This window comes from Cavia porcellus, unplaced genomic scaffold, assembly GCF_034190915.1.
Source record: "Cavia porcellus strain 051 isolate PalLab524CR breed Dunkin Hartley unplaced genomic scaffold, mCavPor4.1 scaffold_25, whole genome shotgun sequence".
NCBI classification, from domain to species: Eukaryota; Metazoa; Chordata; class Mammalia; order Rodentia; family Caviidae; genus Cavia; species Cavia porcellus.
This window is the reverse complement of record NW_026947508.1, coordinates 25,470,995-25,497,245: the sequence shown is the minus strand read 5'-3', so window position 1 is coordinate 25,497,245 and position 26,251 is coordinate 25,470,995. Positions and strand designations below refer to the sequence as shown.

The 26,251-nt window shown below is 47.9% G+C and overlaps 1 protein-coding gene across 1 annotated transcript in view; it reads left to right on the top strand.

The window, feature by feature from the left end:
• The first annotated feature begins 15,883 nt into the window (after positions 1-15,883).
• Trim62 (tripartite motif containing 62) overlaps positions 15,884-26,251 on the top strand; it is a 30,506-nt gene continuing 20,138 nt past the window's right edge. The window contains exon 1 of the mRNA XM_063236005.1: positions 15,884-16,298. Within this exon, the coding sequence (XP_063092075.1) occupies positions 15,891-16,298 (408 nt within the window). The 5' untranslated portion in view covers positions 15,884-15,890. The remainder of the gene's footprint in view (positions 16,299-26,251) is intronic.

Genomic DNA, 26,251 nt, shown 5'->3' with positions numbered 1-26,251 from the left:
TTCGAGCAATGTACAAAGGAGTGCAAGGCAGCGATAGCCCCTCATAAGAACAAGGACCTCAACACCTGGATTAGGATATGCAGAGAGATAGGGGGGCCGCTCTCCAACTCGGGAGTGGCTGCTCTCCTGGCCGCGGCTGTACAGCAGAGGGGACCTCGCGGGTCAGGAGGGGAATGTAAGGCCAGAGGGTGTTTTGCCTGCGGGGAGCCAGGACACATTAAACGTCACTGCCCAAACAATGCAGATGCTAGGCCCCGTCCTAGGAATGAAGAACCATATGTTTGTGGGCGATGCAAGAAGGGATCACACAAAGCTGAGGAGTGTAGGTCGGTCTTTGATGCTCAGGGCAACCGTATTTGTGGACGAGATGCTAGAGAGCCAAAAAACGGCCAGAGGGGGCCCTCCTCACAGGCGGGCCCCCGCCCCAGAGACAGGACAGCTCAGGATGGCAGCCTTCAACAAGGGCCACCCCTGGGTCAGCAGGTGTGGACCTCAGTGTCGCCTCCAGACTTATATTAGTGCCTGACATGGGTGTTCAAGTGGTTGAAACCACCTTTAAGGGACCGCTACCCGAAAATTCCGTGGGTCTGGTGATCGGGAGATCCTCCACGGCCCTTCGGGGTCTCACAGTAGTCCCGGGGGTCATAGACTCAGACTACACAGGACATATTAAAATTATGGTTCAATCTCTTGTGGGTACTATGGCAATCAATAAAGGAGACAAGATAGCGCAGCTCTTGCTGCTCCCCAGTCTCCACAAGAGATTTCCCTCAAAGCAGAAAATTAGAGAAAGTCAAGGTTTCGGTTCCTCAGGGGAAGTCTTCGAGGGACTCCATATGACACTTGATAAAAGGCCCATGCTCTCACTTAAGGTCAATGGCAAGAATATAACAGGGCTCCTAGATACAGCTCCTAGGGAGCTGACCGTTCCATTATCTCCAAAAAGGATTGGCCTTCCAACTGGCCCACCAACACTGCAGATAACACGCTGCAGGGCCTGGGGATGGTGTCAGCTCCTCAGGTTAGTGCTTCAACCCTGCTCTGGTGCGATGAGGAGGGTCATCAGGGCCATTTCCAACCATTTGTGTTGCAGTTGCCAGTGTCTCTATGGGGAAGGGACATCCTCACTCAGATGGATGTCACGCTTACGTCAAACTGCTCCCCCCAGGCTAAGGATATACTCAGGAACCAGGGATATACCCCCGGCAAAGGCTTGGGCAATGCCCTACAGGGTCGGACATCCCCAATACCAGTAGAGAACAAAAAAGGTAGGCAAGGGCTGGGTTTTTCTTAGGGGCCGCTGAAGAAGCTCTCCTACCCACTTCGATCAAAATCACCTGGAAATCAAATGATCCGGTTTGGGTACCTCAGTGGCCCCTGCCTAAGGAGAAGCTATTAGCCTTGTCAGAAATAGTCAGTGCACAACTTAGATTAGGACACATTAAGCCATCGACCTCCCCATGGAACACCCCCATTTTTATAATTAAGAAAAAGTCTGGCAAGTGGAGGCTGCTCCATGATCTAAGGGCGGTCAACGCGCAGATGCAGTCCCTGGGGGCGGTCCAGAGGGGGCTGCCAGCTCTCTCAGCCATCCCTCAGTCTTGGCCGATTTATGTTATAGATCTTAGAGACTGTTTCTTCTCAATCCCCCTGCATCCAGAGGACACCCATAGGTTCGCCTTTACTTTACCCACCATTAACCAAGAAAGCCCTGATCTCAGATACGAGTGGATAACGCTGCCCCAAGGTATGGCCAACAGTCCCACTATGTGTCAGATTTACCTTGATTCCCTACTGGCCCCCCTACGGAAATCCTTTCCCAAGATAAGATGTGTGCATTACATGGACGACCTTTTGCTCAGCGGCAGGGACCCAGACATGCTAAATAATATGCTCGGCCAGTTGGTCGAGGCCCTGAGACAAGCCAATCTGCATGTTGCCCCTGACAAGATTCAGGGAGGAGAAATGGTGACCTACTTAGGCGCGAGAATCTCCCCTATGCTAGTCTCTCCGCAGAAGGTCACCATTAGGACGGATGGCGTTAGGACCCTAAATGACATGCAAAAGCTATTGGGAGACATTAATTGGATTAGGCCATATTTACATATACCAAATTCAGATCTCAAACCCCTGTTCGACCTTCTGAAGGGAGACCCAGATATAGCCTCCCACAGGAGGCTCACTCCTGAGGCAAGAGCTGCCTTACAGAGAGTGGAGGAAGCCTTAGGTGGGGCTACCTTACACAGAATTGAACCAGGGCGACCCTTTGATGTCTGTTTGCTACAGACTAGTCTACAGCCCACAGCGGTGATTTGGCAGAAAGGACCACTACTGTGGATACACCCTAAGGTCTCACCTGCAAAAGTCATAGAGCATTACCCGGAGGCAGTCGCTTCATTGGCCCTTGAAGCGCATGATAGAGCTGTCCAACATTTTGGCTCAGGACCACAAGCCATCCGAGTACCCTATACCGCCAGCCAGATCAAGACCCTGGCTGCCTGCATAGATACTTGGGCCATTTTGAGATGTGTTTTCCATGGGGATATAAACAATCAATACCCTAAAGACCCTATCTTGTCATTTGTTACTCAGCACCCTGTAATTTTTCCAAAGGTTACTGCCTCTGAGCCATTAGTCCCAGCAACTACAATATATACAGATGGCTCCAAGACGGGGATAGGCGCCTATGTGATCCTAGGCAAGCCCCCGGTTACCATACAATTTGAACCTGATCAGCCTCAGGTGGTGGAACTGCAGATCGTTAAAATGATTCTTGAACGGTTCTCAGGAGCCATTAACATTGTCTCCGATTCTAGGTATGTGGTCAATGCTATGCAAGTGCTTGAGACTGCCGGTTTAATTAGATCCACTTCCACAGTGGCTGGGCTGTTCCTGTCTATCCAGACAGAACAGACACCATAAGGTCTTCACCACCCACATAAGAGCACATACATCCCTGCCAGGACCTATGGCACAGGGGAATGCGGCTGCTGACACTGCCACTCGCCCGTTATGGATTTTTACCTTACTAACACCAATCGAGCGAGCCCGTGCCTTCCATGATAAGTTTCATGTCAATGCCAGGACACTAGCAAACCATTTCCATGTTTCCAGAGCAGATGCACGAGATATCGTGCGACTATGTGGCTCCTGTGCCACATACAAACCTGCCATACCGATGGGAGTAAACCCTCGAGGTTTGATCACTGGTGATGTTTGGCAGATGGACATCACACATATACAGGAGTTTGGGACTCTTAAATATGTTCATGTTTCCACAGACACCTGTTCTCACGTCATATTTGCAACAGCAGAAACAGGTGAAAAAGTGTCTAATGTGATCAATCATTGCCTGGCGGCTTGGGCCGCATGGGGCAAACCAAAAATATTAAAGACTGATAATGGACCAGCCTATATAGGCAAAGCCTTCAATGAGTTCTGCAAAATGATGGAGGTTCAATTAAAACATGGTATCCCATACAATCCCCAAGGTCAAGGAATCATCGAAAGAGCCCATAGAAGTCTCAAAGCAATTCTAGCTAAACAAAAAGGGGGAGTAGGCCAAGGCCTGGCCCCAAAGGCACGATTATCCATGGCACTATTCACACACAATTTTTTAAATTTAAATAATGTTAATTGCTCCCCAGCTGTGGAGCACTGCAACCCTTCCCCCAACCATAAAGGGTGGGTGAAGTGGAAAGATGTCCTGACAGGACAATGGATGGGCCCGGATCCAGTGGTCAGCTGGAACCGAGGTGCGGTTTGTGTCTTCCCACAGGAACCGGGACGAGAACCACTGTGGGTACCGGAGAGACTGACACGGGCGACAAAGCCCTCGACTGAAGATCAGACCTGCCCTACCGGAGATCCATCACAGACCAACCAACAAGATGAATAGAAATAGCGGTAGCCCGAAATGGACAAGAAGATCCTCAGGCATATGCATGGCTCGCTCGCCTAGCCTACGACCGAGTCTAGGGACGGTGAGCTTCCCACACTCCTCCTCTAAAAAATTATGATATAGCAGGGTAGATGAGTCAATGACGGGTAAGAGCATGCCTCCCCAGCATGACTCAACCTAAGACAGGCCCTACCCCATACCGCACGAAAGCCGCTGAATTACTAGGTTCCACCCAAACCAAATGTCGCCCCGGGGGGATCATGCGGAGCGACATGAGTGTATGCCTGTGTGCATCCAGGTTCCGTCCGGTTCCTTCCTGGCCCTGGAAAAAGGACGAGGGCCTCGGGGCCTCGGCAGACTCGGGGACGGCCGACCCGGGCCGACGCCGAGAGCCCTTGGTGGGCCTCCTATCAGGGCATAGGCCTCTACACTCAATTCAGGACGGGCTGCGATGCGTAGACTTATTTAAAATAAAAAAGGGGGAGATGTTGGGAGCCACCACATTGCCGAGCCGCCGCATATAGCGATCATGCGGCCTGTGGTAAAGAGTAAAGCCTGAGTTAGATTACCCCTCCCATCGAGCACGTTAGTTTCCTGCTTACCGCGTAAACAACCCGCTCAATAATATGTTAGCCAATCAGCTTGCCTTGCTTACTTTAATATGATTGGACACTGTATCCGTATATATACTGGTGCCACCCCTGGGGGGAAGTAGAAGCCCGGAAGGAGCCGCGGAGAGCGGACCGGTAGAGGCTTCGGAGCGAAGCACGGAAGGAGCCGCGGGGAGCGGACCAGAGGAGGCTTCGGCTGGGAGCGATCCCAGGGCAGGCTGTACGGAGAGAAAATAAAAGAAAAGGTTGTCCACTGCCAGACTTTGTCGTGTGTCCTTCCTGCCGGCCGGGAGCGACATCGACATACTGCCAGAAATTTCACAAAAAGTTGCATTAGTTTAATCAATTCTGAGACTAGTTTTATGTCAGTTTTTTAGCTAGGGTTCCCCCCAGCCACAGTTACCATCATGATATAGTTAATGCAAATGTAACTTCATACCACACTAATCCTGGCTGTCATTATATCGCTCCCAGGTGGCTCTCATGTAACTTTTGAGTTCAACCTTATATTTTAAAATGTATTTATTATCATTTATCCATAGTTCTATATATTTAGAGTAAGACATGAGTGGAGATTATATCTTCTTTGTAATACTCCATACTCACTGAAAGTAAACTCAGGCAACCTGCATTTAAATATATATATATATATATATATATATATATATATATATATATATTATAGAGAGAGAGAATATGATATATATTCGATATATATATATATCATATATACAGATCCCTTTGCCATCCTCATCTCAGTCTGAGTTTGTACTTGTAATCCCATAGAAAAGTTATTGGAATTCTAGTGAGTCAATTCCAATCTATCACTTCCAGGGCAACTCATGATGAGAATAAAGACACCAAGAAATATTTATAATTATGGATGACCAAGGAATCCTAAGTTAAGCCAGGAGGAAGATTTATCAAAACAGAGGCCTCTAAACAAATTTTCTATGGAAAATGAGATAATATAGTAGCCATTGTTTGTTTTCTGTTATTTGGTTCTGAATTTGGTTTTATACTATTTGGTTTCATACTGTTTTGTTATGTTTGATACTATTGTATATGAAGTTATACTCAACTATTTCAAAGAAAGAGACATTGTGGTAGTTACTGTTAATTACGGGTTGTCTTCCGTGAAATTCTGTTACTTACATTGTACTGTTCTGATCTGCTTTGTTATGTCTTGTTTTGTCTTAATCTCTTTAAAATTAAAGGAAGGGGGGCTGGGGATTTAGCTCAGCGGCATAAACGCCTGCCGCGTGTGGTCGTGAGTTTGATACCCGGTACTGATAAAAAAAAAAAAAAAAAAAAAAAAACCTCAGCCCAGGGCCTAATACAGATTTTATTACTTTGTGAAGGGAATGGCAAGAGGATGAATGACTGTGACAATGGCAGAAGCTACGTGAGTATTGTGAGTTAGGCTAACTAGGAGGCCAGAAAAAACCCTGCAATATGCAGAGAGGAGGATATGCAGAAGGACCAATCTGCATAACACAACTGAGATAGCATTTAATGTTTTGGGGCTGGTTCTTCAGCTTCTGATGTACAAACTTTTCCACTCTGGGTACTCATAGCCTCTTATCTCAAGGCTCAAACCCAACTGACAGCCTGGAGCAGTGTCTCTGCCATCTCACCTGGCTCAGCCATGTTTAGGGAGACACTGGAGAGGAGAAACAGTGCCTAACTTCAAAGATTACACATCAGGACCTCAGCTAGCCCTATTTACATTGCGTACAGCCAATTGAAGGGAAAAAAATATCTTAGCCAGCTCTGTACATATCAATACATGGAGATAGGGCTAGGTTCAGACAAAGTGGAGGTGACTGCTTTTTATTCAAGGAAAGTCATCCAGGTCGTCCTCCACAAAATATATGATTTAAACATTATACATGTATACTTATATCAAAATATTATATGGTACCACATTCGTATGTATAACTTATGTTTTATATATCAAGTAAAATAAATTTAATTTCTATGTAATATATAGTTAACAGCATTTCTATATAATTTATTTTCTTGGTCATCCTATCTTACAACCTTTTATTTTTAAATAACTGTAGATTCACAGGAAGTTTCAGGGAAGTCCTGGGTACCTTCCCAGAGTCCCCCTTATCAGGGACCTGCACTTTAGGAAAGGATCACGTGGCTCGGTTGTAGATCCAAGTTGCTGCAAATACTGTTGTTTCTCACTCCTATCTTTTGAACCTTTCTGCCACCTGTTAAACGTCACCCTTAACTAGTGACTATGAGTGTTGGTATGTAACTATTCGGCTTCCTTACCCTTCAAATTGGTTATTTCGAAAGCATATTTGACATCTTCTCCCAGTGTTTCCCGGCTAGAGCGTGCTTGAATAACTATGATGGCTGGCTAACAGTACACTCTTGTTGCATGCTTTCCTTCCTTTACCCCTTCGCACATCTTTACCAATGTAACCAGCACCTCCCACATAAGCAATTTAACTCAAGCCTTTCTCTCAGAGGCTGCTTCTTGCTCCTTAGCTAAGACAGCTTGTACACAAAGTGGTATTATACGTCAGATACTTGAGTAACTTGTTGCCTGTGACAACATGGTGTCCTTAAATGTTGTAGAAGCCCTACATAAGAATATATCTCAGATAAACTGGGACCTAGGATACAATTATCAGTGGATACTGTGGCTTATGCATCTCTCCACCATCTGTGAGATGTGGAGGAATAGCAGTGAAAAACCTGGGTGGAGTTTGCTGGTATTTGTTAAAATATGCTGAAAGAATAGAATTATAGTGTCAAACTAGCCAGCTACTAACCTAAAGTATAGCACGAAAGACAGAAAGCATCTATGATGATATTTTTAAATCCTCTAATCTTCTGCCGCTAGGTGGAATATAAGGGTAAAAACAGGACAAGGACCTAATGAGGAAAGTGTTATAAATGTCCCAGTCACCTTTACTAGAGAACTGTGGTTCCCTCCCCTTGCCTGGAAGCTATGCAAAGGCCTCACCTAAGCAGACATCTTACAAGATGGTACTTGCTCTCCTCAACAACTGCTCCTTCCTCTCTGTGTCTTTAGGCCAAGTCTCAGCATACAACCACCAAAGTAGTACTAACACTGCTTGGAGAAATGGAATTTTTTAACTAGAAGAATTGCAGGATCTGATTTAAACAGGCACAAAGAGAAAGCTAGAGAGCATATATGGGACTGAATAGTGAGAGTATTGAGTGGGGAAGAGAATGTAACATAGGGATAAAAAGATAAGAGCTTTTTGATTAAAAGGTACTCTCCTGGGTCTCTGGATTTACCATCGTGGCTAGGATGCCTGGAGTTAGGATGGTGTTTTGTAACTTAGAAGGGAAATATGATCAGAGTCCCTCAGGAGATAGAAACCATAGCACTAATTTAAATAAATAATTTGAAGTAAATGATTGTTAAGTAAGTATAAAGTTATTAATCAAGAAACTGAACAGGTAAGAATAGAGTGCCAAGTTATCACACAAAAGGCAAAAACATGAGTATATAGGATGCCCAGGTTGGTGAAATGAAGGAAGAGGGTGACATTATCACATTTAGAAACTTAAAGGAGTTCCAAGACAGTGAAACTCAGACTCTAAGGAAGAATGCCAAAGTGTTGGAAACTGGTGCTACAAAGTGTTGGGAAAACTGCAAACTGGGCTCAACTGCTGCCAAGGAAGGCACTGCTTATGCCAGGGTGAAGAAGCGTTGCTAGGGCAACACTCACAGGAACAGGAAGCCAATAGGAAAAAGCAAGACCCTTTTTCCTGCTGCAGCCCTCAGCTCCCTCCTGCACTCCTCACTGGCAGGGCATAGCACAGAGCAACTGGCAATGCTGAATATGATTTTCTGAATTCCAGCCCCAGCACTATGCGACATGGTATAGAAAGGTGGGTGTGGTGCTAAGAGGCAATAACCTACCTAAAAGAAGAGCTATAATTAATGATAAAGAAATGCATGACATGCCAGACTTAGAGGAAGAAATCAAAGAGTCATAGAGGTTGATCCACTAAAAGAATTTCATTGCTTGAAACCAAGGACCAACTGGCTGAGCAGGTTCCCACCATAATCTCTTGACTAGGGCAAAAAAGAGTGAGCTTGTGAAGAGGGCATCATTGAGAAGCTCAGCCATCCTTTCTAAGCTAGGTGAACAGCTGTGGAAGTTGCCATGGAACCAAACAACTGAGGTCAGGTGGCAGCACTCAACCATCACGAAAAAAGTGGATGGAATTACATTAGGTTCAGCAAAGTTAAAACACTAATCAGGGCCCTTTATCCACAGAGGCCTGTGGGGAATCCATAGTTCCCAACAGTGAGATCAATTGGCAACCCAAATGGACCAAGCATCTGTGATCTGAAGGCTGAGGGAATCAGAACAGTGGAGTCAGAACACTATCCCATTTCCCATTTCCCATACAAGTCTTCCAGAGCCAGAGTCCATTCACATTTTTTTTTGGATGCAGGATTTAGGCTAACAGAGATGCCAGGGGATACAAAATGCCACTAGGGTTCTCCTATTTAAGTAAGTGGATATGGAGGCAAGATGATAAAAAGAGTCTTTGCCAAAGCCCATTTCACAGTGAGTCCAGTGGGTCTGTAGACACTCCTGTCACTCTCTCCATTCCTGAATACTTAATTAGGATGATCACAGTTGGTAAGTAACAGAAATCTCACATTGGTTTCTTAATAACCTCATCACAGCATACAGTAGATGTGATATCCTGAATAGAATAAGACAAGACAAGTTCTGGTATGTAGTATGCATCAATTGTGTTTGAAAGTCAGGCATTGAACAGCCAGGTAGATGACTCATTCAGTGAAAATGAGCTCATCTCTGCTCAGCTACCCAAAGTATATACAATTGGCCCATAAATCAAACTGCCATAATGGCCTAATGGAAGGAATGGAAACCACACATGGCCTAACAGCATAGGCTTCCTGTCACCAATGCTGACCTGATTGTAACTGTGTCCAATATTCAGAGGAGAAACTGACTTCAGCTCTTGAATTGGAACCATTCCCCAAGAAAAGCACCCACCCACATGGTGATGGATTGATTACATTTGACCCAGGAACTCTGAAGGGATATGGTTCTATATGGCTTTTATAACCATATACCTTACCAGTGATAAGCTGCCATCCTGAGAATATTAAAATAGCCACTGTAAGGCATCAACTGGAAGATGGAATTGAGGAGCTGTATTTATACATTTTGAATGAGTTTATACACTTTACTCCAATAGTATTAGGCTGTGTTCTTGACAGGCAGAATACATAGGTCTGGATGGCCCCTCTCATTGTTGTTGTTGTTTTTTTTTTTTTTTTTTTTTTTTTTTTTTTTTTTTTTTTTTTTTTTTTTTTTTGTCTTTTTCGTTTTTACTGGTACCAGGGATCGAACTCACGACTGCCTGCTTGCAAGGCAGGCACTTATGCCGCTGAGCTAAATCCCCAGCCCCGGTCCCTCTCATTGTTACTCCTGATAATCTGTGAGTAAATTTATGCTTCCTATTTCCAAAGCTTTTGGTTCTGTTGAACTAAAAATCCTAGTTCCCAGAGGGTAGGGAAAGAACAATCCACTAGAGGACTTGGTAATGCTTTTACTAAATCTAGAATGACATCTGTCCCCTGGAAACTTTGAGGTTTCATGCCAGTAGAGCAACACGCAAAGGAAGGAGTCTCTGCACTGGCAGCGGAGCATGGATAGGAAGGGAAGAGGATAATGACGGGAAGAACCAACTGTATCGGTTGTATCTTGAGTTTGTTCCACTCTCCCACCTATTGTCATCTCCTTCCTCTCTTCTTTCTCCTCTTCCATCTCCTTTTTCTTCTTCTTTTAGTAATCTGTGACTAGCCACCACCTTGGAGAAACAATCATAAATTAGTAGTTCCAAGTTGATCTCAGCAAATGCAAAGGAAACTGTGATACACATTTTCACTGCCTTACCCTCATCCCTCAGACCTGTTAGTGTGCTCCCAAGACTTCCAACTGCCAGTATCTTCACCTTGACGGAGGGATCTTTTCACCAGAACTACAGAGTTGACAATACACATCATTGTTCATAAGAGCAAGGAACTATCACCACTGGGGAATAGCCTCAGTACTCCAAGATGGTGCATAAATACCCCAGCACCCTTACTCTTTAGAGTAGCGTCCCCAACCCCCAGGTCACAGACTAGTACTGGCCCATGGCCTTTTAGGAACCAAGCCACACGACGGTAGCTGAGTAGCAGGTCAGCAAGTGAAGCTTCAGCTGTAATTACAGCTGCTCCCCACTGTTCACAATGCCACCTGAGCTCTAATTCCTGTCAGGTCAGTGGTGGCTCTAAATTCTCACAGGAGCAAAACCCTAGTGTGAACTATGCATGTGGGAGATGTAGACTGCATGCTTCTTCTTCTAATGCCTGATGATCTGAGGTGGAGCTGAGACTGTGACACCAGCCCTGAGGAGTAGCAACCACTGGACTGAATGATTTTTGGTGTTTCATAACCCTCTTGGAGTTCCCCTGCAGGATAAATCTTCAGTTGCCCTCTGTTCCCACTTCTCTGTCTCTTCCTTGTTCCCAATTCCCTATTAACATTGCTTCACTTCCATCCTCATCTCAATGTTAGCTGCAAATATGGACTAACATTAACAGAGAGGTCTGACAGCATAGAGACTATAATAAATCAACTGCTTGCAGACTCATATCAAAACCCCATCAGTGAGTGTGATAAATGAAAATAAAGCTGCCTCTGGTGGTAGGCTTTATAGTGGCAAGTGAGTTGAGGCACAGGGATTGTACAATTGCATCTGGCATCAGGCTTTAAATTAGAATCTGATACTTATTTTAGTCCGTGCATCATCCTTTACTTTATTTATGCTTCTGTCCGTGCTATCCCCAACTCTCATCTGTGAGAAAATTGTCTTTCATGACACCAGACCATGATGCTAAAAAGCTTAGGAACCACTGGACTGGATGATTCTGAGTTTTGTACTCCTCTAGGAGTTCCCCTGCATTGCACGATAAATCTCCAATTGCCCTCTGAAATAAGAATCTACCTGTTCCCACTTCCCTATTGATGTTACTTACACTTCCAAAATAAACCATTTTCACTCCCATTCTCATCTCAGTGTCAGCTCCATAAAACACTCTGCTAAGACAACAAGGTTTAACAACACTCCTCTGGAAGTCACTGATTTAGAGTGAACTTGATTTTATTTTTCAAAAATCTCTCAGCAAAGTGTGGTGGCACATGTCTATAGTCACAGCACTCTGGCAGGCTGAGGCAGAAGGATCACAAATTCAACATCCGATCAGGCAGCTTAGTAACTTAACAAGACTGTCTCAAAAAAAAAAAAAAAAAAAAAAAAGATCTGGGGATGTAGCTCAGTATGAAGACCCCAGGTTCAATACTCAGTACTATAAACAAAAAAAACCCTCCTCCCCTTTCTTTTTGCTCCCTCTTCTCCCTCCTATCTCTCCTCTTAAGGATATTGCATATATTTTATGTGATAAAGCTCTAAAAGGATATAATCCAAGTATTAATCATAGTTCTTTCTGGGTAGTGGAATTAGGAATATGTCAATTTTTCTTCTTAATTTTTCCTCTCTTTTGTGTTTGTGCAGCTGCAAGTATCTACCAGAAGCTATTTTTAATTGGCAATTAGGAGATGATTAGTCACTTTAGTGGAGTGGTGGGATGATATTTATCAGGGGAGGACATGTGGAGGAATTTTTCAAAAAGCCAGGTTAGAGAAAGGCAAGGATGATGGCTCGAGGTGGGGGAAACTATAGAGTTTAGTGTATTGTTTCAGAAAGATCTTGAGTATGTAGGGTGAAGAAAAGCAGCCAGGGGCTAGGGATTTAGCTCAGTGACATAAGTGTCTGCCTGGCAAATGCGAGGTCATGAGTTCAATCCTTAGTACCACAAAAAAGAAAGAAAGAAAGGAAAGCAGCCAATTATGAGACAGAAGACAAAAATATAGTCAAGAGGGGGATAATTGAAGTTGAAGGAGTTAAGTCCCAGAGGAGGCCTGCAAGGGATTAGGCCTGGGTTCAGGTGGAGGAACTATTTTGAATAGAAGGCTTGCTTCATCCTCCTAGGCCAGGTGAAGGAGGTGGGGCCCAATAAAGACAAAAATGCATTTACTTTATCTGTTCATTTCATTTACATCCTGCCTCATTTTACAAAGGACCTGCAGCATTTCTCTAGATACGTTGAGAGGTTCAATTGGATTGGAAGTGGAAAAGTCCTCCGTGAGGGGCTCTGCTCCTTTGTGGAGTAGAAAGAGGAAAGGCACTCACTGACAAGCAGCAGGGGGGATGTCTCCATGGGTTATGGTGGTGAGCAAGGTTTGGGATGGTGGAGAGAAACTGAGACAAGCATCCCAGCTGAGCTATTTATAAGGTCTATGAGATGGAGCTGGCAGCTCAGACTCAGCCATGGTCCAGGCTGTACAGATACATAAGCTTTTCCACCAGCCTGAGTGAAGAAGCCAGTGTGTGTACAGGCTTTACACAGATCTCTTCCCTGCTCTAAACAGAAGCTGCATCAGAAAATTGAGAGCAAAATGTCAAGTTGTGACGATTCAATAAAATAGGCTTGAAGCACCTACCACAATACCTGCCCCATGACAGCTGCTCAATATTCACCCTCCTGCTCCCCCTCATCCAAGTGGACCTGAGCCAGTGTTACCTGAATGGAAAGGTATGGGGGTTTGGTGCCTTGTATTGGTGGATGCTATTACACACTACTATTTTAAATAGAGTTGACTCTCATTATGCATGGTAGTTATGTTCTATAAAGTCACTGCAATGACTGAATTAGCAAACCCTGAGTCATCATCCCAAGAGGAAATATGGGATCAGGTTCCTGCAAGTACCTACATTTGTAGTAGTCAATCAAGACATAACTTTGTTTTTTGTATGTTTCTTCTGGAAGACACTGTATTTAATGTATACAGCTGTCCCTCAGTATGCGAGTATCCTGATGCATACCACAATCCATGGATGCCAAAATGTTTTATACAAAATGGCACAGTAATTGCACAGAATCTGCATCCTCTCATAGACAGTATCTCATTTCTAGATTTCTTATACCTAACACAATGTAAATGTTATGTAAATAGTTATTATACTGTAATATCTAGGGAATAACAAGAAAAAGTCTGTTCGTGTTCAGTACAAAGGCAATTTTTTTCAAATATTTTCAATATGCAGTTGGTTGAATCCACAGCAGAAGCAGAAGACCATCTGTATATTGTTGATTCATTAACATTAAACTCACAGCTAACAGCACTCATGTACTGAACAAAGCTTATTAAATACACATATTTTCTCCCTACGGCCTTCTTGCATATAGGAACATTAACCAGTGCTTCGCCCACCACTAAGATGGTAGCTATTTAAACAGTAAAATATCCAGGAAAAAAACATGAAAATGTGGCCCTAAATAGATCTCAAAAAAGATTTTTGTTTATACTACCAAATTCGAAACAAGAAATCAGCATGGCTCCTTTTTGCTCAGCCTCAGTTGGGAAGGGACCCCACGGGCCAATCAAAATTTTCACCTTTCTGTCCATACATATATACCCACCAATAACTGCATAAGTAGGTCAAGTATTGATTTGAAGATTATGAATAAATTTTGAGGTGAATTTGCAAATGTGAAACCCATGAATCGTGTGAACCCGCTGTATCTTTGTTATTATAAAATTAACAGAATAAGTGGTGCTACAGAATTTAATAGTTCCCTCATAATCTCAGCCCCTCCTTGAGGATGATTAGAACTGCTATATGGTTCTGCAGAATTTTTGCTCTGCCAATAATGTCTATGCATATGTGTAAGTTGGGATGTATTCATGTCTATGTATCTATGCATATTTGAGTCTTCTAACATTTTTTTCTTTCATCCAACAATATCTCCTGGAAAATATATTCTAAAGAATCTTGATGTTACTTCTTAGACTATGAATGGAAATGGATGGTACATGCTGTAGTCTGTATTAAGTGTTTACTTAGCCCTTCATCCATATTAGGCTGAGGAAACCCCAATCCGGCCGGGTTATTCTCCTGCTTAAAAACTCAGTACTTTCCAGAAATTCTTTACCATGACCCTCAATGCCTTCCGCCTCACCTGAGTCCCCTTCACACCCCACCCCAACAGAGCAGAATGACTGAAGACAGAGTCTCCCATTACTCTTCTCCTTTTCTGCACCACTCCCCCTTACACACACACACACACACACACACACACACACACACACACACACACACGGCCTTGCAGGTTTGCTGAATGGAGAACCCTTGGATTGAACATCAGCCAGGGCTCTCCACTCTCCTTAAGACAGAAAAGTGGAAGCAGGACATCAGGACTTAGTAGTGTGAGATCCTTCAAAGTGCTCTAAGCAAACGGCATTTCTCGAGTTTTATCGTTACCATCTATGCATAAATATATTGTAAGCAGATTACACATTATTTTTGTTTTAATACAAAACATTATTTTCCCCTAATCTTTATACTAATGATCCAGAACAGTTCCTTGGTTATTCGTTGACCTCTCAAATTAGCTGCCCTCCTCCTCCGCACTCTGCCGCGGGCCCCCACGCGAGACCCCGCTGCTGCGCAGACCCTGAAGGAACAGCTGGGCTGCGCTTCTCGGAGCCGGAGCATGGTGGGGGCGGGTCCGGGTCCTGAGTCTCGAGGCCCCGCCCCCGCCCGCCCGCCCGCCCGCCCGCTGTGGGGGTGGAGCCGCCCGGGTCCTGCCCGCGGAGGCGGGGAGCGAGCAGCGGCCGCCGGCAGCTCGGCTCGCCTGGTTCCGGGTTGAGAGGCTGCGCTGGACCCAAGCAGTGGCCGCCGAGCCGGCTGGGGTAAGGGGTCGTGCCGCGCCGGGGCTTGTGACTGGAATCGGGCAGCTGAGTGGGCTGGCACCTTCCTCTGCTGTGCCGGATGCACAGCGGTGCGGCTCGGCCTGGCTTCCCTCCACCCCAGAATTCTTCAACACCAGCTTTGCCCCCTCCCCCACCGGTCCCTGTCCCGGGATTTTAGTACCCCAAGGCCTCAGCCCCCCTCTTGGATCTCCGCCCCGAAGGCACCCATCCCTTCGGACCGTCTCGTTCCCTAGGACCCTATCGCCAGGAGCCTCCTTCCTCGGAGACCCTCGGCCGCCTTCCTCCAGCACCCATCACCTCCGGCTACTCAATACCTCGAAACCGCCCTCCTGGGCTCGCATCCTGCGTAGTCGCTGCCTTGGACCCCCGAGCTCGCCTTACCCTCTCCCGGACAGCAGCCCCTTCCTTCCTCTATAGCTGCTGCCGGTGTCTCCGTGCCCTCTTCGGGTGCTGCCCCCGACAGCGCCGCGTGCTCCGCCGCCCCCCGCCCCTCGGGGCCCCCTCCCTGGCGCCATGGCTTGCAGCCTCAAGGACGAGCTGCTCTGCTCCATCTGCCTGAGCATCTACCAGGACCCGGTGAGCCTGGGTTGCGAGCACTACTTCTGCCGCCGCTGCATCACCGAGCACTGGGTGCGGCAGGAGGCGCAGGGCGCCCGCGACTGCCCGGAGTGCCGGCGCACGTTCGCTGAGCCCGCGCTGGCGCCCAGCCTCAAGCTGGCCAACATCGTGGAGCGCTACAGTGCCTTCCCGCTGGACGCCATCCTCAACGCGCGCCGAGCCGCGCGACCCTGCCAGGCGCACGACAAGGTCAAGCTGTTCTGCCTCACGGACCGTGCGCTGCTCTGTTTCTTCTGCGACGAGCCCGCGCTGCACGAGCAGCACCAGGTCACCGGCATCGACGAAGCCTTCGAGGAGTTGCAGGTGCGCTGGCTGCCAGGGGCGGGGGCGGGGCGCGGGGGCGGGCCCCGGAGGGGGTGGGGTCAAGGCTGGACCGCTGGCACGGACCAGTCAGAATTTTCACGGGGCGGGGCCTCCGGCAGGGTCAGACCCTATCAGATTTAATACGGGGTGGGGCGGGGCTGCGGCGAGGGGGCGGGTCTGGGGCGGAACCTTGGCCTGTCTGCAGGGAGCTGGGTCTGAAACTGATCTAAAGTGTGAGCTGGCGCCTGATGGGGAAAGGTCAAGGGTGGAATGGAAAAGTCCGGGCAGATGAGCTCAAACTTGAACCTGGTACTGGGCTGAGGCATTGTTGAGGGCAGAGCCTAATCAGAGTTGGTCAAGGGCGGGCCTATGAGGAGTGGCGCTAAACCCAGCAGCTGATCTCTGGCAGGCTTGGGGACACAGTGGGGTGAGATTTCCATCTAGTGTGCATCCATATGTGGGGGAGTGAGCCGCCACATTGTACTGAGCACATGCGGACTAAGCCTAAGATAGGAGTCAAAGTCAGGACCAATTGAGAGGACAGATTTGGGAGGTAAGGGGTAAATTGAGGCCTGTGAAAGATTAAGAGTGGGATAGTGTAAGAACTCTTTGAGACTTAAAGCAGGGTAGGGGCCAACCAAAAGTGGGAATAGGACTTGAGGACTCAAGATTTGGAGAATAACTCCGGAGGTGACTTGAGGTAGTGGTAGTGAACTCTGAGACTTCCAGGAGTTTTTGATGACCTTCTTGGCTCCATCAACCACATCTAGATCTTGGAGGACTCAGTGAAACAGTCTTTGGAGCATAGCCTCAGACTCGAATCGGTTTCCTTTAAGCCTTCCCATCTTCACTGATCAATTCTGATACATTCTCAAGGTCTTGTTCAGATCACATATCCTCCCTGAAAAGTCCTCCAGGATCTACTAGGCAGAAAAGAAAGAATGACCACGTTTTCCCAAATGCCATCTCTTAGTGAGTACGATATTTTTAAAAGAAGTATTCCAAGATCGGCTATATTTGGGATATGTAGTATATGTTCTATACCCGCCTCCCAGGATTCTCAGTGTGTATTTGCATACTAAAGACTTGGAGAAATTGTATAGCAAAGAAACCTATTTTACCATGTTTAATAAAATGACTCCCAAGCTTATGTGGCTAAACTATTTCAATCCAGCTGTCCTACATCCATGACCTTGGGATCCCAATGTAGCACACAGTTCCCCAAAGGCAGAGATAATCCAGTGCAAGGCCTAGTTTACAATCCACACCAGTAGAAGTTGAATGAACAAATGGCCAATCCTGGCTTGAGCTAGCCAAGACCAAGGAGCATTTTAGAAGCAGCAATTTTTGGCCCAGATGTTTTATTACAAGACAGCAGACTATCTTGGGAGTTAATTAACTCCCCAGTATCAGAGCTAAATAACTACTTTCCCCATACTACCACTCATCTGTGCTATACCTGAATCTCTTTCTATTCCTTAGCCCATATCTAGTAGATGCCCATGGAAATAACCACTGGTACTGCAAAAAGTGGCCCATGTTCACCATTGCCATCTATCAGTTCCTTTTGTTCCACAACACAACTGACCACATCCAGTCTGTCTGCCTGAGGATGGAGGTCCCATTGTAGGGTGAACAAAGATCAGAGAGGGGCTCTGGGAGGATGCACAATGCCAGCCTTGGCCCTCTGCCCCCAGAGTCCCTTGGGTTAGGTGTTTGATGTCCCTTTCTCCTTGTCTGGGCAGTCACATAAATAGGGAAGAGGAAGGGACCTTTGTCAGGACTAAGCACAGGTGTGAGAATTTGAAGGGGCTGTGAAAACCCTTTGTCCTACAGATATGGAAACTGAGGTCTGGAGAGGTGCTGTAGCTAATCCAGGGCTGCACTGCCAGACAGGAAGAGACAAGGACTAGAGAGTGCAGTCTGGCCTGGGCCAGATACTGTCCCTGTGGCACACCCCTGCCCCTCCTTGTCTGACCTTCTAGCCTTGGTTCTCCTGTCTCCTTGGGGTCTCCTTAAATAGTAAATTATGTCATTTGGGAGTTTTATTCTACATTCTGTGACCAGGACAATGCAAGAGAAATTAAACATGCTTTTCCCAAATTATATTAAGTCACTTACATTCTTGGATGAAAAGAAAAACAAGACTGTAGCACATGTCCTGGGATCAGACACACTGGGTTCCTAGGCCTGCCTCAGGTACTGTCTCCTTGATGCTGGGTCTAAGAAATGGGGTGAGGGCAATTCCTTCTTACCTAGACTTTGGTAAAACTGACCTGAGAAGCACCTGCTTTGAGGTGCCTGACACACGACAGGGACAGGGACAACATGCATTGACATCTTTTTTCCTCCTGGCCCTGAAGGCTGACTTACCCTACGGAGTGAAAACTCAAAACCTCCTCTTTTACACAAGAAGGAGGCCTACTTTTGTGTCCCCTTTGACCTTGGCCAGGTGGTGACAGAGAAATCTGCCTCCCCGATGAAAAAGACATGCGCTTGGGTGAAGTTCAGATTACCATCCACCTCACCTGCTGCTCCCTCCTAGTAGAAAAACAGTCTCATTAGCTATTTATGTATGCACTGGGAATGAAGCTGTGCTCACCCCTCCCACCTCCTCCCTTCCCCCACAGCTGGCAGCTCCTGCAGCCTGAGCCAGGCCCCTTTCCTGGAGAATGACAGACTCGGAGCTGGCAGAGCCTTGGAGATCATCTGTTCACTTGACAGATGGGGAAACGGTAGAGCGGGAAGGGTGGAGACATGCCCAAGTCCTTGAATCCAGAGGAGCCAGGCCTGCACTCAGCTGGAGTCTCCAGACGCCCTACCTGGAGCTTTTACGCTGTTCTAATCCTGGAGGCCACAGAGTGAAAAGCTCTGGCTTTGTGCTCAGGCAGTTCCATCCATCCTGGCTCTGCCATTTACTGGCTGTGTGATATTAGGAAAGTGACTTGCCATTGCTGAACCCCAAGTCCTTCATGGACAGCATGGAAGTAATGGGGTTAGGATTTCAAATGAGATGATGTTTATACGAAATTGGTGCTGAACTAGCACGTAGAAGTTCCCAATAAATGAGAGCTACAGTACATAATGTCATTCTCAGTACTAATGACTTTTGAGGCTTGGTAGTTCTTTGTTGGGCAGGGCTTCCTTGTGCATTGTAGGGAATTTAGTAGCACCCTAGCCCCTGCCTATCACATTCCAGTAGCAACCCTCCCCCCAAGTTACGATAACCAAAAATGTCTCCAAACATTAAAAATGCCTTCTGGAGTCAAAATCCACCCCTTTCAAGAAAGCTGGTCTACAGAAGTCCCACTTAGCCTTGTAGGTTCAGCTCAGATGTTACCCTCTCTGTGCACCATTTTTCTCCCCTGGTCTGCCATGCAAATTTGCCTTCTGCACACTCCAGGGGTTAGCTCCTGGCATGCTGCATGTCCTCGGTCAAGCCACGTCACTTCTCTAAGCTTCCAGTTGTCATCTATAACATGGGGACAATATGACACTGGGAAGGATGTAGTTAGGACTAGGAAGTCTTGAATAGAAGTGTCTAGTACTGGACCTGGCACAATAGCCATGCAGTGGACTTTAACTATCATGGGCAGTGAAGTATAGACAGTATGAAAGTTAAAATTCCCCCAACCCCACTTCATGGATAAACATGACTACAGGTGATACATACTTGCACATAATTTTCATAACATGTGTGTGTTGATGTCTTTTTCTTTAAACCCCTGCTGAGCACCTGAAAGAGGTCTACATCAGGGGGCACAGAACAAAGAGGAAAGAGGGGACTCCTCTCTAAAGGGTTTGGGGCTTCTCAACCAGTACTCACTGAGCCTAGGACTATGCTGAGTTTTTCTTGTATTACCTCATTTAATCTCCATAACACTGTTGCTAGGTAGTGTTGTTACTTATTCCTTCTGTAGATGAGGAAACAGGCTCAGAGGAATTTGGTGACTTGTTTGGCTACCTAGATGGTAAATGGCTGGGTTAGAATTTGAGGGCAGTCTAGCTGGGTAACACATACCTCTGCCCTGCTTCTGAGGACTAGAAAATTGTCTCCACTCTCCCGACCTGACTTTGTATTGAGAGTACTCAGCACAGGACCTGACTAGGGTCTGGTCGGTTATGCCAGCTGACGCGTGAAGGGCAGGTGGCTAGGATGTCATCCTAGTCAGGCGTGGCATCCGGCTCTGGCCATCTCAGGTTCCTAACCCCCAGAGAAGGGATCCAGTTCATCTCTGCCACCCCCTCCAGACCTCATGTGACTACTGGAGCTTTCCCAAAGGTTCCTTCATGCCAGAAGGTGGGCCCTGGATGGCAGCCCTCACAAGCTGGGCACAGTGAGCTGGAGCAGCCAGGGCAGCCCAATGAGGCAAAAGCAGAGTGGGGGACAGGGTTCAGATCTTGGTCTGTCTCCTAGCAGAGTGGGGGATCTGGCCTTCTCTGTGCCTGTTCTCTAGTCTGAGAACTAGAAGAAGAACAAAATGCCCACTTTCTGTATAGAGAAAGAGAGAGAGTTGCCGCCCAAGAAATGGCAGGTACTTATTTTGTTACCTTAACAGGGAAGCATCAGGGTTATCTGTGTCCTGGGGCAGTGCGCTCTGCAGTCCTTTCCAAGGTAGGGCAGGGCTTATGTGCAACCACAGCCTCCATGGTGGCAAGGCTGGCTTTGGGGTCAAAGCCAGGCCTACGTGTGGACTTCTCTTCTCCCTCTTCACTGGCATCTGGGCACCAGCTAGGGCAGCTTGACCAGTCTGAGCACAGGCCATCACACAGAGACTTAGGGCTGAGATTGGGGACTGCAAAATGTTTATTTTATAGAAATGAAAGAATCTGGTGACCAAAAGTGACAAACAGAATAACAAGTCTGACAATTAAAGTGTTTTGAGCACTTAGGTGTCAGAGGTACCATGTCAGGGGCCCTTCATCCTCACATTTCACTTCGCCTGCACCCTGAGTAGAGTGGGGATCAGCGCCATTCCCCAGAGGAAGACTCTGAGACCAGGAGATTCTGGAACTTGGTCGAAAGGAAGTGGAAGGCTGGGGCCCAGCCTGGCTCTGCCCCAGAACTTGCCCTCCTCTCCAGTGCTCTGAACACCTCCGGGAGCTCCGCATGAGCAGAGGCCCCCGAAACTATCAGGACCAGCCTCTCCACTTTATAGATGGGGAAACTGGCTTGCCAAGGAGGGACCAGAGCTCACGTCCCACTCAGTTTGGCTGCTTCCCAAGCATCGTTCGCTGTCTCAACCTTGAGCTCCAGCTAGACCCTGAGGGTAGGAGTGGAGGATTTGCAGGCAGGTTCCATCTTGGATTCAGAGAATCATTTGGTCATTTCTCCCATAGCTACTGAGGGCTCCTGTGCCCACTGAGGGTCCAGAATGGAGCAGCAGGAGACCTTGTCCTGCCTTGGTTCTGGAAGACAGGCCTAGGAACCTGTAGGTGGCTGTAACCGAGGCTTGCTCAGACAGGCAGAGTCCTGAAGGACATATGGGTGCTTCAGGCTAGGGAGCTGAGATTGAAAGAGTTACAGGCAGAGGGCCCAGCCGTCCACAGTCAGCAAGGCCTGGTGCACGCAGTGCAATGATGACATCCAATCCTTTGGCAGATAGGTGCTCACTCTCTCTGTCTCCCTCTCTGACTGTGTCTGTGTCCTTCTGTCTGTTTTTCTCTCTCTCTCCCCATACCCCCCATCTCCTCTGTCTCTATCTTCATATTCATCTCTATCTTTCTCACTTAATCCTTACTACTGTGAGGTGTCTCACTGCACCCATTTTACAAACAAGGAAAATGAGGCTCAAAACCTGTGCCTAAGGCCACAGAGCCATTAAATGTCAATGAAGCTGGAGCTTGCACTCAGGTTATAAGTCTGAGCAGGAACTGGCCTGGTGGTGTGAGCCCGTGTTGAGATGGGTTGCTATGGATGGAGAGGGGTTGTGGGGCAGGTAAGAATGAAACAGAGAGGCTTACCAGAGAAGCCCATGAACATTCACATGGGCTTGCACACACACATGCACGCACACTAAGAGCTCATGGTTGGTCCTGAAGATGCTGGGTAGCTAGAAGCAAATTTGAGCTACTGGGTGTGACTTGCTGGGTCTGAACCTGGGGGGCAGGGAGGAGCGTGCTCATTAGGCTGTGGAGTCCGTGGAGCAGGGGAGCAGCCAGGGGTTTCCAGGAGCTGTGTGACTTTAGAGGACACAGGGGAGGATTGGGCTCAGAGGTATAAAAGCCAGAGGTCTCGTGTCTACTGGGGGGAACAGAAACATCAGGGCCTGGGGGTAAGGATGGGGGAAGAGGAGAAGGAAGCAAATCTCCTTTGCCACATGACAATTTCTGGCACATTTGGGTGGGAGGGAGAAAAGAGAGCAGTGACCAGACACAGAAGGGGAGAGGCCCCAAGTACTTCCTGTGTGCCACCACACTGGGCCCTTTCATGGTGATATCTCAGAAGTCCTCATCACAACCCTGGAGGGCTCTTGCCTGTATTTTCCTGATAAGAATCTCCCAGACAGACCTTGGTACAGGAAGAAGTGATTTGCTCAAGGTCATAGAGCCAGGATTGAAACTTTTTGTGCTGTCTCCATTGAGATGAGAAGAAACTGAAGCCAGAGGAGAAACGGCTTCCACAGCAGCGTTGTCTCGTGGGCTGGCAGTGCAGGAGTCCCAGCCTCAGCCTTTGGTCTATCTGAGTACTGGCTTGCTGAGCTCCTGCTACTAGTTGCTATCTTGGTTCTGACCTCTGCAAGCCAGTGTGAGTCCCAAAGCCTGGCAGCTAATGGGTTTGTGTAGCTGTGCTCCCTCCACCCTGGGAGTGCCCCACTCCAGGCCCCTCAGCCTGCCCTGCTCCAAACCCTATGGGGCCTTGCCAACCCTCCCTACCCCAGCCCAGCTAGCTCAAGCCGGCCTTTCCACCTCAGGGCTCCACCCACCCATCACATACCTGGCTCCAGCCATCCCTGACTGCCCCCACTTTCTGCACACACCAGGCTTGTCCCTGCCTAACCGGCCTTCTCAGGAATGGCCTGACCCCATCCTGGAGACTGGAGGGAGCACTGTCACCCAACCCTCCCACTCCGTCCAGAAACAGGCTGTGTCCTGGAAGCTCCCCAGTTTGGCTGCCCTGTTGCATATATAATTATGATGATAATGATGACTGACTCACCCCGTGCATCGTGTCAAGTCAGGAATTAAGACATTTAATGGAACAGCACTCTACAGCACAGGTGCTGTTGCAGCCCCACTTTATGGGTAGGGAGAGGGTGTCACAAACACATCTGAGTGGTGACAGCTGTGCTGGATCCTAGGCAGCCTCTGTGTGTGTGTGTGTGTGTGTGTGTGTGTGTGTGTGTGTGTGTATACACCCACTTTTTCCTTGAGATTTACCCACTGGAGTTTCTGCCTCTTCAGCTACCTGTAAATTTTTTAGGTCACAAATGTCCCCCAGCCTGAGTGGACAACACAAAGCCTGACGCAGTGTGTGCTCCAAAGCTATTGATGTGTTGAGTTGAATGGGAGGCACAGAGGTTTCAAACCCGTGTTTTAGGAGTCATTCAGAAGCTCCCTTCTTTTGTACTAGCCGTGTGAGCCTAGGAAAGCTGTGCAGCCTTTCTGATCCTCAATTTTTCTTCACCTAATAGTGAGAATAAATGATTGTGAAATTCAGATCAGAACCACGCCCACCTCCATGCCCTGTGGGCCTAAGCCTCTGCCGTGGTCATGGTCACAATATCTTTCCTCTGGGTTGGATCTGTCTCTTGGGAGTTTAACAGGTTCCTGTTTCCTGTTTGAGCCATCAGCTGGGAGTAAACACTCCAGTTTATTCTCCACTGACAATTGGTGTGGCTGTGGGCCAATCAGTCCCTCTCCTTGGACTTCTGTTTCCTGTGCTGGCAATTATAAGGGCTAGACCAGATGGTCCCTCCGCCCCTTCCTATTCTTGCCACCCGAGAAGGCAGGGAGGGCCACCTGGACACAGCATGGGGCAAGGACATGAAGAAGCCACTGAGGACCCTCACATGGTACACAAGGACCCCTGCATCTCCCAGGGTGTGCTGCCGGGCTCTGTGCCCCAGGAGGCTGGGCATTTCCTGCCGTTATCTCAGTCCACCCTTCCAGGCCTGTGAGGTTTCACTACCCATTTTGCAGCTGAGGGACTGTGGCACAGACAGGGTAGGTGATCTCCTAGGCAATGGACAACACACACCTAATGAGGAAGTGGCAGAGCCAGCCTCCTCCTAAGGCTGTCTTGAGTTCAAGCTTACAGGAGACCTGTGGGGTAGGGTGACACAGAACTCAGAGGCTGGCTCTGTGGGGTGTAGTGTTCAGTTTTCCTAAATTAGTTGAGCCATTTGGGGAGTCCTGCCTTTGGGGATTCCTCTCCACTCTCACCCTTTCAGAGGGAGCTCAGACCGAGCTGAGCCTTCTCACTAGGCAGCTTATTCCTATAAAAGCTGCAGGCTGGTTTATCCCAGGCCCTCTCCTTGTCCTTGGTACTGAGAATATGTCCTGCCCTCAGAGGCCCACCGTATGGGTAACCCCGCAGCTGAAAGGCAGAGTGTACCAAAGGGTGCAGGGGACAGGGCCTTGTATGCACAGAACAGCATCTGATAACAGTTGGGGGACTTGGGGATACGGATTGGTGGGGACTGAAGTGTTGGTCTGGGTTGTGAGAGATGAGTACAAGTCCCGCAGGTGGGGGAGGAAGTATGTATGAGTGTGCTAGACACAGGCCTGTGTAAAGGCCTGACAGAGACCAGTGCAAGATGCTCCATGCTGTCCTGTGGAACTTTCTGGAACACTGGGAAGTTTTACATCTCCTCTGTGACATGGTAGCCACTGTTCCCATGTGGCTATTGAGCACTTGAAATGAGGCCAGTGCAATGAAAGATCTAAATTTTCAATTTAATTCTACTTCATTGCTATTTACATAGTCACATGGGCCTCCTGCCTACCTTGTGGGATAGTGCAGGTCTGAACCCAGAGGTAAGGCTGAGGAGGGCCAGCGCTGCTGGGGAAGGCCTTGAATGCTGCCCTAAGGCCTTACACCCGTCTTCCCAGACACGGTGGAATTCCTGCTGAGAAGCACAGGGCTTGAGAAAGTGACATGGACAAATGTGTCACTCTACCTTGTGGAACTATAGGAAGCCCGTTGGGGAGAACCTGGGGCCTCAGTCCCAAAACGAAGCAATGAAAATGGAGCAATCGGTATAGAGAGGAGGGAACAGATTCCAGAGCAAACCTAGTGACCAGTGGGGCTGGTTTGGGGGTGGCAGGTCTGTCACGCATGGCTCCCAGGTATCAGGCTGGGACGGTGTGGGCATGTGCCCTTCCCTGAGGTAGGCAGCGTCTCTCCCCAGTGAGGAGGGGCACGTCTGGAGGGGGTGCTGAACCATCCCCGCTTTACTGGGGTGCCTGTATCCCTGTCTGACTCCGTGGCCCCATCCCTCACACAGCACGGCATACCTGGTGGTGGAATGGGTGAATGTGTGTTGTGTTGCTCCTAGATCCACGAGGAAGGGGAAGGCCGGCTCTCGGTCTGTGTTCCCGACTCCAGCATCAGGGAGGAATTTGTGCATGTCCCCCAGGGGTCTGAGCGATGTGAGGAACGTGGCTTCTGTGGCTTTCTCAGAAATGCTGAAGAACTGCTTTGGTAGCAAGATCGTATGGGAACCGATCTCTCCTCCTCTCCAGCTTCCTCTTGCCTTCTCCCCATCTCCCTCCCTATTCTCCTTGTCTGTTTTCTTTTCCCTCTAGAGAACCAGCTTCTTACACATCACTGTGTCTAGTGAGGGTGTAGCTGCCCCAGAGTTGAGAGCCCAGATTCCTTCCTTCTGCGCTTCCAGTTTGACTTTATGACTTCCATCTTTATAGTTGCCTCATGGCCTGAGATGGCTGCTGGAGTTCCAGCCACTATGTCTGTACAAGTTCTCTCCTCTCGTAAAACATGCAGCTTCTAT